The sequence below is a fragment of the Notolepis coatsorum genome (assembly GCF_963971535.1).
Source record: "Notolepis coatsorum genome assembly, chromosome: 6".
Classification (NCBI taxonomy): Eukaryota; Metazoa; Chordata; class Actinopteri; order Aulopiformes; family Paralepididae; genus Notolepis; species Notolepis coatsorum.
In genome coordinates, this window is record NC_140170.1 from 93,778,936 (window position 1) to 93,795,837 (window position 16,902).

The 16,902-nt window shown below is 45.8% G+C and overlaps 1 protein-coding gene across 1 annotated transcript in view; it reads right to left on the reverse strand.

Moving 5' to 3' along the window:
• Nucleotides 1-1,915: 1,915 nt before the first annotated feature.
• The window catches only part of znfx1 (zinc finger, NFX1-type containing 1), a 59,507-nt gene continuing 44,520 nt past the window's right edge, over nt 1,916-16,902 (reverse strand). The window contains exons 15-17 of the mRNA XM_084316868.1: nt 7,183-7,293; nt 6,896-6,991; nt 1,916-6,440 (exon numbers count right to left, since the gene is read on the reverse strand). Of these exons, the coding sequence (XP_084172994.1) occupies nt 4,026-6,440; nt 6,896-6,991; nt 7,183-7,293 (2,622 nt within the window). The 3' untranslated portion in view covers nt 1,916-4,025. The remainder of the gene's footprint in view (nt 6,441-6,895; nt 6,992-7,182; nt 7,294-16,902) is intronic.

Below are 16,902 nucleotides of genomic sequence, written 5' to 3' on the forward strand. Positions count from 1 at the left end.
TTAAACATCCACAGCGGAGAATATGAAAGGAATCAGAGCCAAACGAGCGATAGGTTTCAATCATTAAAAATATCCCAGCGGGATTCACATTTGCAATGCTGCGCGTTGTTAGAATAACCACATAATGTGTACATCGCACCGAGTGAGCGCCACGGTATATATAACGTGCATTATTTAGGACAAAGTGAATTTAGTATCAGCATTTTGGGTCTATTTTACATTTCAAAAGCCCCCTCTGGAAGAATGGAGCACAAAAACGTCATTCAGAATGGTATAAAGCAGATCCTAGACTGTGGGAATAATTTCAGGAAACGCGCTGTCACTTTCTTTGCGGGGGCGTGGCTGTGCTTCATCCGGCTAACTTGAACTTAAACCCTGCTTTCGACCAGGCTCAAACTTTTGGATCTGTTGTCATGGTGATTTGGACAATCCAGGTACGGGGAGCCGGAAAGTCCGGCTTAAGTCAGACTTAAGCGAAAGTTATCCGGCTAACTCAGTTATCCAGGTACGGGGAACGGGGCCCGATCCAAGGGTCTCATTCTCATCAGAGGAGGATGCCTCATAATCAGGGTCCTCCTCAACAGTATCCAGTCTCTTCTATATCACTTTCACCATCAAAGAGCTGTGACAGAACTTCATTGGCAGACAATTTTTTCTTCATGGTAATTTTCAATTGAGAGAACATGAAGAGAAACCAGAGCATGAAGAGAAAGGTTTTAGAAGGCTGCTATGCAAGCTTTTATATGTTTGCTCCTCCCCTATGTTGTGTGGGACCCATAGTCCCCATATTGCTGGAAATATCAGAGTGCTCCCAATGTGGGTATTATGCACCCGGTCCCCCCACCCTCCCAATGTGGGTATTATGCACCGGTCCCCCCACCCTCCCAATTGGCACCTTGCATGGTTGCCTCTGCCATCGGTGTGTGAATGTGAGTGAATATGAGGAACACAATTGTAAAGTGCTTTGGATAAAAGCGCTATATAAATCACCATTTACCATTTTAAGATTATACAATTGCATGTAATAGTCACCTCAATATCATCCTAAACAATCAAAACAAATATGTGTAAAATGTTGACATGTTGATATGTTTTATACAGTTCAAATTGACCCCAAGGAATACCGATGCGTACAAAGTGTGTACTGGACATTGAAAAGATATCATCATGTTAATTTTATGTTTACCCATTTGTCCTCATTAAATTAGGAAAAGTCATGTAATAATAAGCCAAAAAAAGAATGTCAACCATTTATTTAGAACTTTAAACAATGAATGAGGTCAAATTTACCCCAAGGATAACAGGAAGGTTAAAAAATAACAATAAAAGAAAAATACAAACTTTATAACAGTAAAATGTGAAATTTCAAAGGTTGAATGTTGTTGGCTGTTAGGCAACTGCACCTTCCCAGACAGAGCCTCTGGACCACAACGTAATAATACTGTATACAAATCTTTATTTGCATTTGCAAGGATAACACATATCTATGAAGAGTTGCAACTCTTTTTTATCTAAAGGTTTAAAAGACGGATATCCAATTTACAAAACCTGAGTCGAGAAGTGACTTCCCTGGCCTGGAGCAGCTCACAGCGGAGAAGTCCATTTGAAGTGATTTCTGTGGGGGGGATTTAGTTTGTTTGCTCTCCAGGTCTAAATGAGGAATGGAAGGGGCTGAACTCACAACAGCTCTAGCCTACAATAATCATAACATGTAACATAACATGTCATAACATATGTAGGGCTAGTCTACAAGGAACTAACCATTTACATTGTGTAGAATCAGAGTTTGAGAGTGTGTGTGTGTGTGTGTGTGTGTGTGTGTGTGTGTGTGTGTGTGTGTGTGTGTGTGTGTGTGTGTGTGTGTGTGTGTGTGTGTCTTCTCCAGAGGTGGGACCAAGTCATTGTTTTGCAAGTCTCAAGTCAGTCTCAAGTCTTGGTACTCAAGTCCTGAGTCAAGTCCCAAGTCAAGACTGACAAGTCCCAAGTCGAGTCCCAAGTCATAACAGAACAAAGGATATGGAGAGGGCTTCAGCGTTCTTATTTTGTTTCAGGTAGGTGCTCTTTGGATTAAATTCGGGGTAGGATTCGCTTATATAAGAAAGGTTGAGATCCAAGGCAGCTCTACAGTTTTTAAAAAGCCTTTAATAAGTGGCTTACATTATTTAGAAAAATCTTTTAAAAGTCCAACATGTTTCGGCCTACATGGCCTTCTTCAGGGTGTTGCTGTGACAAAAACAATACTGTGACTAAATAGAGGAAAAAAGGAAAAAACACACAACTCAGGGAGACACTAATTACAATGGGGGACAGCTGGTCCCAATTAAATGAAGGCAAAGCAACATTCTCAACTTGAGTTGAAGTAAATATACAATAATACTAAATAGAAAAACAAATTTGTATATTATATAAGTATATATACACACAAGCTCAAAATATTATAACATCATAAAGAAATGAGTCAAAAATAGAATAGATCAATAATAATATAAACAATTACCAACAATTATCAAAAAACAATTATCAAAAAACAATTATCAAAACAACAACAATGTAAGAGCATTGAGTAATGCTTTTTATCCCAAGTCATAACCTTTGAGTTTCGAGTCCTAAACAAGTCATAATGCATGCTTCACCAAATGTAGTACCATTTTAACAACAGAGTAATAATATATCACATTTATGCAATGTAATGCATGAATGGTTTTTAAAATGTGTATTTATTACTTTCCAAATAAACTTCCAATAATTCCATGGAAATACATGGGGCACATGAATATGACAACAAAAACAAAACGGCTGGCCTGCTCTAGACACAAGTTATTCCTGTCATATAGGCTAATTACAATAATTTAGTCAAAGGTCTGTTAAAACAAGTAGTGCAAAATTGTCTTCCCACTTGGATAATTTATTTAACGTCTGCCTGCAGTCTATGGCACATGATCCATAATAGCAGACCTCGGTTCAACTAACTAGTCTACCATAACCCTTTATACATTTTGGGGTATAAAAAATCTGTACTGAAATGACAAGGCATCTCTGCATTTCGTATATTATGTAGTTTATTAGGTATTAGAATTAGGTAGGGCCTAATTAGTGAGTACTTTTTCTCCCTTTCTTTTCTCTCTCTCTCTCTCTCTCTCTCTCTCTCTCTCTCTCTCTCTCTGTGGTTAACGTTACAGTAACATTAACTGTTATAATGTCAGCCTTATACCTAGGATTAATATTGAGATGCAATATCTTGTGGACTACTGAGTGACTACAGATATATACGTGAGGTATTTCCGTATCCGGTACCTGAGTTCTTACCTGTATGACTGACGTGCACTGAGTGTAAGACGCACCTGTTTATTGTATAACCTTCCATGCTCCTGTTTCCAGTAAACTACCAAACCAAAGGGATCACAAGCGTGTCGTGTGGCTTTATTATTAATAGAAGTTACCACATTAACGTTTGTAAATAGCAGCAGTAATGTTGTTAGGCTACTGCTGGCCATTCATCAAGCGAGACATTGATGATTGTTTATTTATTTTATAAGACAAGACTATGACTGCCTAGCCAGCCGTGTATCAATCTTGGATGCAATGATAACGTTACCACACTGACTGTGTCGACGGATCATTGATTTAACGACTGTAGCTAGCAAGCCAAGTTACTTAGCGTTCTTTGTGCAGCTTCAAATGTCGAACGAAGTTGGAAGTTGTTGCCATTCCGTCTGGGATTTTCTACCCGCACGTTTTGCATACTGCAATTCGTTTTTTGTTGACCACCAAACAAACAAAATAATCTTTGGTATAATTTTTCTACTGGATCCGTCATTCTGAATTGTAACGTCAGTTCTTCTTTGTGTGGTTATCTCGCGCAACTTGATTTTTCAAACAAAGTGGATCTGGGAAATTAAGTGTTGATTCGGTGGAAATGAATTAATTCACATTTAATTCACATGGCACATGGAGTCCAAGTCATGTGACTCGAGTCCACACCTCTGGTCTTCTCTTCAATACATGAAGTCTGTGAAGGCGTCCCTTCACATCGGCCAAGCACCTCGCTCTGCCCCGTCCATCTCTGAAGCTAACTGATTGTTAGTGGCCAGTCTATAGCTTTCACCACCAATAGTAGCATTACAATCAGGGCAGTGACTACTCATCCTAGCTCCTCCACAATCCCCTATCGCATAGACATGGCCATTGGGGCATTTGTACCAATGTCCCTTACCCATGCCCATAGCTGAGACGATCATCTTTCTCTCTTTGTCACTGATACCCAGGCCTGTGCGAGGAAGCTTGTCGTCCAGTTTCTTCAATTTCTGTTTCACCTGAAGTAGGTCTTGCTCAGTGAACGGGCCAAGATTTTCCAGAACCTTCCTGATGGCTTGGACCTCATCGTGAACTTTGACCCCTTGTCCCATTTTGTCAGCCATGTCGCAACGGGCATTGAGTTCAGCCAAGAAGGTGATTCTATCCAGCTCGCTCTGCAAGTCAGAGACCTGCTGCTCTGTGAACTTCTGCCTACGATACATCAGCCACTCCAGGAACTCCTCAACTCTCTCCTCAAAACTGAGGCCTCTGTGAGACATGTCATCTTCCACACTGATCTCCAGCAGCTTCCCCACTCTCACCAGGAAAGTCCACTTATTCTCCAGGACCCACAGGTCCTTCGCTGTGAGATGAGGGGCTCTCAGTTTGTCTCCGATCTTCATGTACTCCATTGGCCGTCGCCTTGGCAGGTCTTCCTCCGCTCTCCACCGTTTCTTAAGGGCCTGCGTTTGCTCTGCGATATTTCCCTGGTGCCCATTTATTTTCTCCTTCACCTTCTCTATCTCAGCCAGACTGCGGTTGATGTGGGTTCCGTAACGGAAGTTCTTGCGGATTGGGGTCCGACACTTGGGGCATTCTTTCAGTTTGATGGCCACCTGCTCCCCTTCATTATCCTCTCGGTTGTCATCCATGCCCATGTATTTGTCCATAGCTTCGGATTCAATGACGTGTCCACAGTCCTCTAGCTGTATAAAGCACACTGTGGGGTCATCCTCACTGCCGAAAAATATCTCTGTGACCTCTTCGTGATGACAAATGCGACATTTGTTCGGACATCTGTCTCCACACAGGCCTATGCAGGGGTGGCCACAGGCCAGTGTCTTGGTACAGGGCTGGGTGCAGGGTGGGCGGTCGCATGGCTCATGGCAAAGCTTACTGCAGCTCTGGTGACGGCACTGCCAGGCACAGGGCTCAACACAAGGAGCACAACTTTGGCCACACGGCCTCTTACACTGGCTGTGGACGCATCGGTTCTCACAGGGCATCGGACATGAAGGGCAGTCACGCGTGCATGGCTCTCTGCACTTGTGGGAGCAAATCAGGAGACGTTCACACTTGTGGAAACAGGGGTAGTGGTAGCGCCCCTGGTGGCATCTGTGACAACTCCCACAACAGTTGTGGCCACATTTCAACATTTGGTTGCATGGGGTCGTGCAGTCAGGTTCCTGACCCAGGCCTTCATAATAGCAGGCATCTTGCTGGATATGACCACACTTGAGTGTTAAGGTGACCTTTGCCTGGCACTTACTGGTGCATGGTGCACCACACACCAGATCACACTCATGTCCACACAGGAGCATCTTCTCGCAGGGCTCCTGGCATTCAAACGTCACTGGGTCCTGGTGGCAAGCAACCATTTGTTTGTGTTGACAATTTGGTATGGTCTTCTCAACCTTCACTGTGCACTCCTTAGGACACTCTCTGTAGCACACAAGTTTGCACCTGTGACCCAGATCACAGAGAACCTTCTGGCACTTCTTCATGCACTTGTACTTCTTGTGCTCTGGGTCATAAGGGTGACAGACAGTGGCGCAAACATGGCCGCAATCCAAACGGAACTCACAGGGTTGTTGACAGCCTCCCTCCGGGGCTTGTTTGAAATCCTCAGCGCAGTGGGCCTCGACCTTTCGATCTGGGTGGTTCTGGCAGCACAGGGTCAGAGCCTTGCCCACCTGGTCCCTCTCTCGCAGGGTGTGGAAGATATCACTCCACAGTTTGACTTGGCTCAGCATGACGCTGTTGCCAATGCAGTAGAGGCCTTTCTTGGCACGTGACAAAGCTACACAGACGCGATTGGGGATGTTTAAGAAGCCAACCTTTCTCTGTGTGTTGCTGCGGACCAGAGACAGCAGGACAATGTCATTCTCTTCCCCCTGGTACTTGTCTACCACATGTACTTTAACCCCAACAAACTCTTTGGCAGGCATAAGTTGGCGAAGGCAGTGCAGCTGGCCAGTGTACGTGGTAAGGATGGTGATCTGCTCCGGTTTGTAGTCCTGAAGGAGGAGGTAGCGGCACAGAGAAACCACAAACATGGCCTCGTGTTGATTCTGATGGCTCCTCCCATCTCTGATCTCCTCTTCATGGTGGTTGTGCTCCACAAAGAACAGGTTGGTAGTAAGCCCCTGCAAGACAGCCATGTGTAACACTTTACATTATGATATTCATTACAGTATAGTATGAGATACAATACATCAGACAATCTGTAACACCGAGGTGATGGATTTGAAGCAAATGAGACAAGGAAACCTTTGAATAACCTTTTCAAATTACAACCCTCCTACTTCCCCACCACCACCATCCGCAGCACACATTGAATACTAATATTTCATAGTTAGCTGACTCTACTTTCAAATGACATCCATCAAATAGCCTGGGAAACTTATTATTTTGACTGTCTGCAAAATACATTTAATAAGACCAGACTTCATTCATGGCTCCAAATGGATTTACAAGCTATTTTGAAAGTTCAGGGAGATGCTTTTAAGTTCATGCAGGCTAGTAAACAAGTGGCCGCTGCAGGGCAAAGGCATGGAGAATTGAGGCGCAGTGAGAGAGAGCATGTGAACACAAAACACACCTTGATGTCGTCATATTCCATGACGGAAGGATGGTTCTCCAGCTCAGAGTAGATGTGTGGGGTCAACAGACGGGCGATGTCTGGCCTCATACGGTGCTAAGGAACAAAGAGTATATAAATGCAAACAGAGGCACACACACAATTGACAATTCAGAGGGAAATCAAGGGTCACGTATACCAACTATAATCACCAGAATGTTCGCATTTGATTGATGGATCACTAGATTGTTCATTGCAGGCAGTAATAACTAAGGTTCCCAGATTCATGTTAAAGTAGCAACACGAACCTGGTAGTTGAGCCTGACATAAGGCAACTCCATCTTGACGAGCCTCTCAAACATCGACACCTCAAGGCTGAAGTTCTTAGCCAGTTCATACACTGTAGCGCTGGGGCGCAGCTGCAGGAAGAGACAATGGGGATCAGTGCATGTTGACAAAGTGTATATTCATATTACTCTTAAAAGGACCATACCAGTCTTTCTGACATGTGTGTTCCAAGTCATTCTTGCCTTGATACCAAAATCAAGGCCCCTTTCTTTATTATTTTTTCATAATATTTAAAGGTAGAATCTGTCATCATGCAAAAGATGACAACATGGTACTGCACTTTGGATTTGTCTGATGTGTGGATTGGATTTCAGTAGGTACAGGGGAGGGGTTGCTACTGTTGGCCACACCTCAGGCTCTACCAAGAGAGGCCTGGAGAAATTCACAGCATAATAAGTTACTAAATTCCAACCCACACATCAGACCAAATAAAAAAACAAAGTGCAATACCAAGCGGTGCTCTTTTGCCTAGAGGTCACTGTTTGACAGCATTACAGATTATACCTGTAATACATGTTCTGCTGATTCACCAGTGTCATAGCCATTGTATCTGGAAATGTGTCTTAAACACCACATAGACCCACGAAAATCACCACATCTGACTAAAATGCCATGCTAATATCTATGGTACAAGTATTAAAAAAAAAAAGATTAAATAATAATCTTTAAAGTTACTCTATTGTGCCTTAACTCATTCAGAGTAGGGATGCCCCGATCACGTTTTTTGCCACCGATACCGATCACCGATCGTCTTGAGCCATATGGGCCGATACCGATCCGATACCGATCGTTTTTGATTAAAAAAAATTATAATTTTAATTATTTTATATCATTTTTTTTTTTTTTATAAAATATATATAATATAATTAGACTTGTACTTGTATTATCTGCGAGACATGGCCACCACGCAACAAGTCAAAATGCTCACTATCTGCAAACAGCTCCACTGTCTGTGTGTACTCGAGTAGCCTCCAGCTACGGCCAGGATTCTCCGGCGCTGCAGCTGGACCCTAGTATTGGTATAAATCACATTCAGCAAGCCCTCAGCTCGAATACACATCGAATCAATCTTATAATAAGACATTGATATCAGGAGCTATCTGTAGCTACTGCTAGCCAGCTAGATAACGTTAAGACAACGCCTCAGTGAACTATTAGTTTAGAGCTAACGTGAGCTAACGTGAGCTACCGAGTCAACGGAGGTAACTTATCATGCACTCGACTATTGCTGGAGCATTTGTTGATATCAGCAGCTATCAGTAGCTAGCCAGCTAGATAACGTTAGACAGTGCCTCATGTAGTCACTGGGTCATTTAGTTTAAACAGTAACGTTAGGTAGGTAGGTAGCCAACGTTAGCTCACAGCGCATGCACTACTAGAGCAGACTGCGAGGCTCTTGTTTACATGAGTGCGGGAGGGGCTGGGGAGGAGGAGGCGCCGTACGCTGGTACATTTCCGTTTTATACCGTTTTGAATACGAGTATAGTTTTGGAGATTTTGGAGAATTCCAGAGAAATTCCGCGATAATAGCCCTTTACTGGAATACACAAAACACGGCTGATTTATGAATCGTTTTCAAATAAACGCTAGATTATCGATAGTATATGTGTACTTATGCACGCTAGAGAAGCGAGCTGAAAAATTGATTATCCATGCCGTGGATACGGCTAACGTTACGCACACACACACACACACAGACACACACACGCTGCGATGGCGGAGAAAAAAACATCTTATTACCCCAAGACTGGTCAAATAGAGTCCTTACCTCACATCAGATGTTCTGCAAAAAGATTAATCCAATTCCTGATCGCCATTCCAAATATTGATTGCGTTTATTGATCCAACGTTATAGCACCAAAACACATAATCCACGCTGCTCTGAGTGTCCTCAGTCCATCTGTTATAACGATACTGCATGCCCGAGAAGTAAAACCTGGACCGGACTAATTTTTTTGATGCACAGTCCGACCCAATCCAATCCAATGATGTGCAATACCATCCGGGAGAAGATAGGGGGCGGTATTTGCCCTTTTAGAGCTCAGACCCATTCCCAATGATAACGTCAGGCTGGATGGATGAAAAATGTATAGATATTGCTAATAAAAGAAATAACGATTAAAACCAGAGTTTTCTCTGGTCTTGGCACTCAACGCATGGCGAGTTAACCCGACTAATCTCGTGGTCGGCACTGAATGGGTTATACTGTGTCTAAAAAGGAAGAGGATGAATTCTTCCTCTGATACTGTATTATATGATATCACAATGGCAAAACCTTTCATAAAACAAGTGACAGATAAGATGTTAGCATGGCATTTTAGTCAAATGTGGTAACTTCCTTCAGTTTTTTTTTTGTGGGTATTTTTAGATACACTGGAAGTCAATGGTAGTGGTCAATCGGCAGAAAGTAACTACTGTTGTGAAGGGCCAGATTAAACCGAATATATATATTTATTTATATATATATATTTAATTGTATTTGTATATTCTCTAATATTCCCTGATATCCCTTGTATATTCCTTGTACAATATGCATTGAATATCCATTCTAGCCTACTGAACATCCCATAATAGTCTCCATTCTACTATTGGTCGAGACCTTGGTGCCAGGCTGCCATACCCCTCAGACACAGTTCAAACGTACCGCTCGACATGTACGAACAAGTCCTAGTTCCGCGTAGGAATTTGGCTACCGCACCACTAATGGGACTATTTGTTCATAGTGCGTATATATACTGCGCTACTAAAGTAGGACTTTCTTTTCAGTCCAGTTTCTTACCCTCCAATAGAGTCACAGACGTAAAGCCTCCCCGCGACGCCACGTGTGGGAGTAAGGCCAAGTTCGCCTACCATCGGTATTGAGACATCGTGTATATTAATATTTGAATAGTCATATTTGGCACTATATCGTCGAGTTGGACGTAGTCTATTAAGCTAATAATAGTCTGTTAATGTATGGTGCTTCGTGCGGTGAGAATACTACCGTAGTCAGTACCCCATCGTTTCGGGCAGAGAACTGGCTGCTTACCCAGGGTGGTTGACCCTATGTGAAGCTGCACCCGAGGAGCCCCAGAGCCGACGAGCGAGTGGACCTGTATACCGGATTATTCTACCGACGACAGCCCGCCTTCCCAGGCACGGATTATGCTTTGGATACTTTGATTATTCCATGGATAAAGACCCCCGACACTGCCGTGTGTTGGAACCCCCCCCCCCCTGGAGAGGACGCAAGGTGAGGAGACGCTCTGCAAGACGAGGTCGCTTCACGTCTCTCCCCCGTGGACCGGAGAGAGCCGGCCCACAAAGAGTCCACCTGCTTTCATCTGTGGTCCAAGGATCGCCGGCGCATTGAACGGCACTACAGTGGGTTCACCTGGGATACCCTTGGCCGGACGAGGCAGCCGGATTCTACCCTCCCCCCCCTCCTACTCCTGTCGGCTTACAAGCGACCGGATTAACCCCCTCTGGTGTATCTAGTATAATCATTAAAGTATCATTGCTGTTATTCCTTAACTATTCCAGGTCGTATATTTGCCACCTGCGCCTTCAGAGATTGGACATTCTCTATTGATATACCGACGAATACTCCTTGCCATAAAAGTGCATACTATTTCAATTCATAAACTAGATGTCTCCACTCCCGAGTCACAGAGGGAGAAACCGCACTCCTGCAACACGTAGAGCGGCTATGGACCTTGGAACAAATGCCCTTTAAGAACGGAAAGAAAGACATTCGCTCTAAAGATGACATTTACGCCATTCACCTCCTCGAGACAGGGACCAAGAGAGTCCCGGTCAACGGCGTGTTGAGATACGCCACGCCACTCCTGCGGCGAGAAGGAATGCCTACTTTCCACGCCAAGACAGACGCCACAGAACGGTACCTGCTGAACACGGAGCGGCGCTTAGCCAAGAACCCCGCCCAAGAGAGTGTATACCGCGCTGAGATTGAGAAGCTCATCACAGCGGGACACGTCACAAAGATGGACATTAAAGAGGCTGACCAGACCACTGAATCGTGGTACGTGCCCCACCACAAGGTCCATCACAACGGTAAAGACTGCATAGTATTTAACTGCAGCTACCAGATCGGATCCCAAAATCTGAATAAAGAGTTACTGCCCGGTCCCACACTCGGCCCCTCCCTACTCGGCGTTCTACTCCGCTTCCGCCAGGAAAAGGTGGCCATCAGCGGGGACATTAAAGGAATGTTCCTGCAGGTGAGATTAGTAGAGGCGGACAAGCCCCTGTTACGGTTCCTATGGAGAGAGAAGCCAGGAGATGAGCACCCAGCCATCTACCAATGGGAAGTCCTCCCCTTCGGAACTACGTGCAGCCCCTGCTGTGCGACATTTGCACTACAGAAACATGTAGCAGAGGACCCAGCAGCGGACGAAGAGGTCCGACACAGCGTAAAGAACAGCTTCTACGTAGACAACTGTCTACAAAGCCTTTCAACCCAGGAAGAAGCCGAGGCTCTCCTGATTAAACTCCGCGCCTCATTGATCAAAGGCGGCTTTGATCTCAGGCAGTGGGCCAGCAGCGATCCGCAAGTACTGCGCAGCCTCTCCTCCGAGGACAAGGCAGCCAGCAGCGAGACCTGGATGGCTACAATCCCGGGAGAAGCCCAGGAGATGACCCTGGGATTGGTGTGGCGATTCAAAACAGATTCGCTTCACTACAGACACAAGCCCCTGACTACGGAGCAGGGAAGGCCGGCGGCGGCGCCGACCACCAGACGGAGTGTGTACACAACACTCGCCCGACAATATGACCCGCTAGGATGTATTCTACCGTACACCACCAGGGCAAAAATGATTGTACGAGCATTGTGGGACAAGGACCAGGGCTGGGACGACCCCATTCCCGCACAACTTGCATCCACCTGGAGAGAGTGGGAGATGGAGCTCCACTCACTCCCAGGCGTTAATATGCGCCGAAGCTACTTCCCACCCACGGTGAGGCCAGAGACATGTAAAATGGACTTACACGTCTTCAGTGATGCCTCAGAGGTCGCATACGGATCAGTAGCCTACTTGCGAGCCCAAGACCAGGGGGGAGAGATCTACACAGCATTTGTCCTCGCCCGCTCGAGAATAGCCCCACACAAGCAACAATCTATCCCACGTCTAGAGCTCTGCGCAGCCCTAGCCGGAGCGCACCTAGCCACGCTCATCCAACGTGAGCTCACCATACCGGTGTCTAGAACAATCCTGTGGTCAGATTCCACGACGGTACTCGCCTGGATCAAATCGGACTCATGCAAGTACAAAGTCTTCGTGGGAGTCAGAGTCACCGAGATTCAAGACTTAACCGAAGAGTTAACCGGAGAAACAGAGTGGCGCTACGTTGATACAAAACAGAACCCAGCTGACGTCATCACCCGGGGGATGCCCCTGGATGACCTCACCCGTCGCAATGTCTACAGTGACGGCCCCGCATTCCTAAGACTCCCGGAAGGACAGTGGCCCATGCCTATCCCGAGGGAAGCAAGTCCAGAGGAGGTGGAAATTAAGAAGTCTGTGTTCTGTGGATTGAGCACCGTAGCCTCCACCGACCCTAACATAGAGTCTAGACGATTGCACGTCCATAGAGAGTGCACAACAAAGAACATTCCTGCGGTACCACCTGGAGTGCAAGTCCCCCGCTGATATGTCAGCAGCTAACTACGAGGAAGCAGAATTGCTTCTACTGCAGCGAGCCCAGAGAGACTCGTTCCCCGATGAATTGGCCTGTCTACAGGGAGGAAAGCCCGTCCCATCCGACAGCAGATTAATTCACCTGGCCCCCGAGAGCGACGCTCACACCCTCATCAGAGTGGGTGGTCGCCTACGCAGAGCCCCCAATCTACCGGATGACATTAAATACCCGATCGTATTGAACAGCCGACACAAGGTCACAGAGCTGATTATAAAGAAATACGATGAGGATGTACATCACGCAGGAGCAGAAAGAGTCTTCGCGGAAATCAGACGTCGTTACTGGATCCTACAAGGAAGAGAGGCGGTACGACGCTTCCAGCGAACATGTCTAGACTGCCGCAAGTGGCGCTCGCAGCCCAGCATACCAAGGATGGCTGACCTTCCTCCATGTCGCCTCCGAATCGGTGACAAGCCATTCCACTCAACGGGTATGGACTGCTTTGGCCCGCTGCACATAAAGAAAGGAAGAGGAACCGAGAAGCGGTGGGGTATTGTATTCAGATGCATGACCACCAGAGCGATACACATCGAGCTTCTCCCGACCATGAGCACAGACTCATTCCTTATGGCCTTCCGTAGATTCACATCACGGAAAGGAAGACCGTCTACCCTATTGTCCGATCATGGGACAAACTTCAAAGGCGGCGAAAGAGAGCTGAGAGAGAGCTTCCAAGCTATGGGCCCAGAACTTAAGACCCACCTCGCTCCAGCACAGGTTGATTTCCAATTCAACCCCCCAAACGCACCCCACTTCGGTGGCACTTGGGAACGAGAAGTGCGCTCCATAAAGACAGCCCTGTACGCAGTACTTGGGGCCCAGACTGTGGCGGAAGAAGTCCTAATGACAGTCCTCACGGAGATTGAGGGAGTACTTAACTCGAAGCCCCTCGGATATGTCTCCAGTGATGTGGCGGATATCGACCCAGTTACCCCCAACACACTCCTGATGGGGCGGCTAGATCCTGCATTACCACAGACAATGTACCGGCCTGAAGAAGCGAACGGCCGACGAATGTGGAGGTACAGCCAAGTATTAGCAGACAAGTTTTGGAACAGTTTCCTACTGCACTACCTACCGTCTCTACAGACCCGCCAGAAGTGGGTAAAGGAGAGAGACAATTTGACAGAAGGAACAGTCGTCATGATTATTGATCAATCACTGCCCAGAGCTATGTGGCCGGCCGGCCGCGTAAGCAAAGTGATCACCGGTGCCGACGGCAAGGTCCGAGCAGCTGAAGTGCTCGTCCAGGGTCGCACTTACACCCGTCCCGTGGCAAGGCTCATAGAACTGCCTCGACTCCCAGACACAATCGATGATGACCATGACCCTACAACCCTATGACTTTGTGAAGTTGACTGACCCCTACAGCAAACCCTTATGTGTAAATAGACAACGCGATTAATCTGTCTCTGTTTAACTGATTAGGTCTGGGACCTATTCAGGGGGTGGCTGTTGTGAAGGGCCAGATTAAACCGAATATATATATTTATTTATATATATATATATTTAATTGTATTTGTATATTCTCTAATATTCCCTGATATCCCTTGTATATTCCTTGTACAATATGCATTGAATATCCATTCTAGCCTACTGAACATCCCATAATAGTCTCCATTCTACTATTGGTCGAGACCTTGGTGCCAGGCTGCCATACCCCTCAGACCCAGTTCAAACGTACCGCTCGACATGTACGAACAAGTCCTAGTTCCGCGTAGGAATTTGGCTACCGCACCACTAATGGGACTATTTGTTCATAGTGCGTATATATACTGCGCTACTAAAGTAGGACTTTCTTTTCAGTCCAGTTTCTTACCCTCCAATAGAGTCACAGACGTAAAGCCTCCCCGCGACGCCACGTGTGGGAGTAAGGCCAAGTTCGCCTACCATCGGTATTGAGACATCGTGTATATTAATATTTGAATAGTCATATTTGGCACTATATCGTCGAGTTGGACGTAGTCTATTAAGCTAATAATAGTCTGTTAATGTATGGTGCTTCGTGCGGTGAGAATACTACCGTAGTCAGTACCCCATCGTTTCGGGCAGAGAACTGGCTGCTTACCCAGGGTGGTTGACCCTATGTGAAGCTGCACCCGAGGAGCCCCAGAGCCGACGAGCGAGTGGACCTGTATACCGGATTATTCTACCGACGACAGCCCGCCTTCCCAGGCACGGATTATGCTTTGGATACTTTGATTACTCCATGGATAAAGACCCCCGACACTGCCGTGTGTTGGAACCCCCCCCCTCCCCTGGAGAGGACGCAAGGTGAGGAGACGCTCTGCAAGACGAGGTCGCTTCACGTCTCTCCCCCGTGGACCGGAGAGAGCCGGCCCACAAAGAGTCCACCTGCTTTCATCTGTGGTCCAAGGATCGCCGGCGCATTGAACGGCACTACAGTGGGTTCACCTGGGATACCCTTGGCCGGACGAGGCAGCCGGATTCTACCCTCCCCCCCCTCCTACTCCTGTCGGCTTACAAGCGACCGGATTAACCCCCTCTGGTGTATCTAGTATAATCATTAAAGTATCATTGCTGTTATTCCTTAACTATTCCAGGTCGTATATTTGCCACCTGCGCCTTCAGAGATTGGACATTCTCTATTGATATACCGACGAATACTCCTTGCCATAAAAGTGCATACTATTTCAATTCATAAATGTAATTAAGTGATTAAGTGCTTATTCTACACACCATCGCTGTGTAGAAAATAAAGACCTGTTTCTAATTCGTACATTTGTGTTGGATCCGTTTCATCTACGTGAGAGTGTTCATGATAATATATTTATGCCGTGTACTGGGTGGCCGAATATTAAGTACAAAGGTAGTGGTAGTAAGTATCATATCTAGTAATACAGTCAGGGAATTGTACCCCTCAGTTACAACTACCATACAAAAACTATGAAAAAAGGGGCACCTTGACTTTTGTATCAAGGCACAAATTATCTGTAACCCCACATATCTTTTTCGTAAATTTCCTGGCTTACACAGCAATAAAGTAAAACAAAAATAAACTGCTCATCCTCATCAGTGGAAGAAAGAAAATGAATTAATTGATAAGGAGATGAGGAGTGGAATTACCACAGGTAGGCAAAACACTCCAAGTAAGAACTACTTCAGGCTCTGGGAGATGAAGCCCTGGCCAGACCTCCATACCAGGCTATGGTCAAACTAGCACTAACAAAGGTAGCTCAACCACATACAAACAACATCTGGGATGTCATGTAAGTAGGCCTACAGTAGATGAAGCAACAAATGACACAGAGCAAAGAGTGGGTGGGTTTGATTTAGTGACCAGGGCAGGTAAAACATCACACTGTGACAAAGCCAGCTTTTGAGGAAGAAAATATGTTGTTTGTAATTTACTTAATTACTTAATTTACTTAATAACTTAATTACCAAACTTAGTAATTAACTACTGAACAAACTACTAAGATTTGAAACTATCACCCAACTACTGCCAAATATAGTTCAATAGTAATTTAACTATTATAGTTAACACAATACTGCCTATGGCATAGCTAAGAGCTGGACACATTGGATACTGGAGTGTAGCTAACCTGAATTGCGCTACAGTTGATTGTTATTAAGAGTAGAGACTGGGGGAGCTCCAGTAGCTCACCACGTACCGCGAGTGCTATTTCAGCGCCGTGGACAACCGTGCTCGTCACGGATCTGGGGCTGAGCGAGTTCGAATCCCGGACTGCAGCCGTGCCTTTCCCAGAGTGTCTTCCCCCCCATCTGAACCCTTTCAGCCTGCTTCTGTCGGTCGAACTTGACCAAGTATAAATGCGATAAACGTATAAAAGAGCCAGGGAAATGGCCAAAGTTTAAAAAAAAAAGAGTAGAGACTGAGATCAGGACCACATCATTGACAAAGGGAGTGTGGGATGAGATCATAGCCCCAGTGAGTGGAAGTTTGCATACAGCCAGGGGCTGTTGGTTTGGATACAGTTTCTAGGGAAGCCTCTATG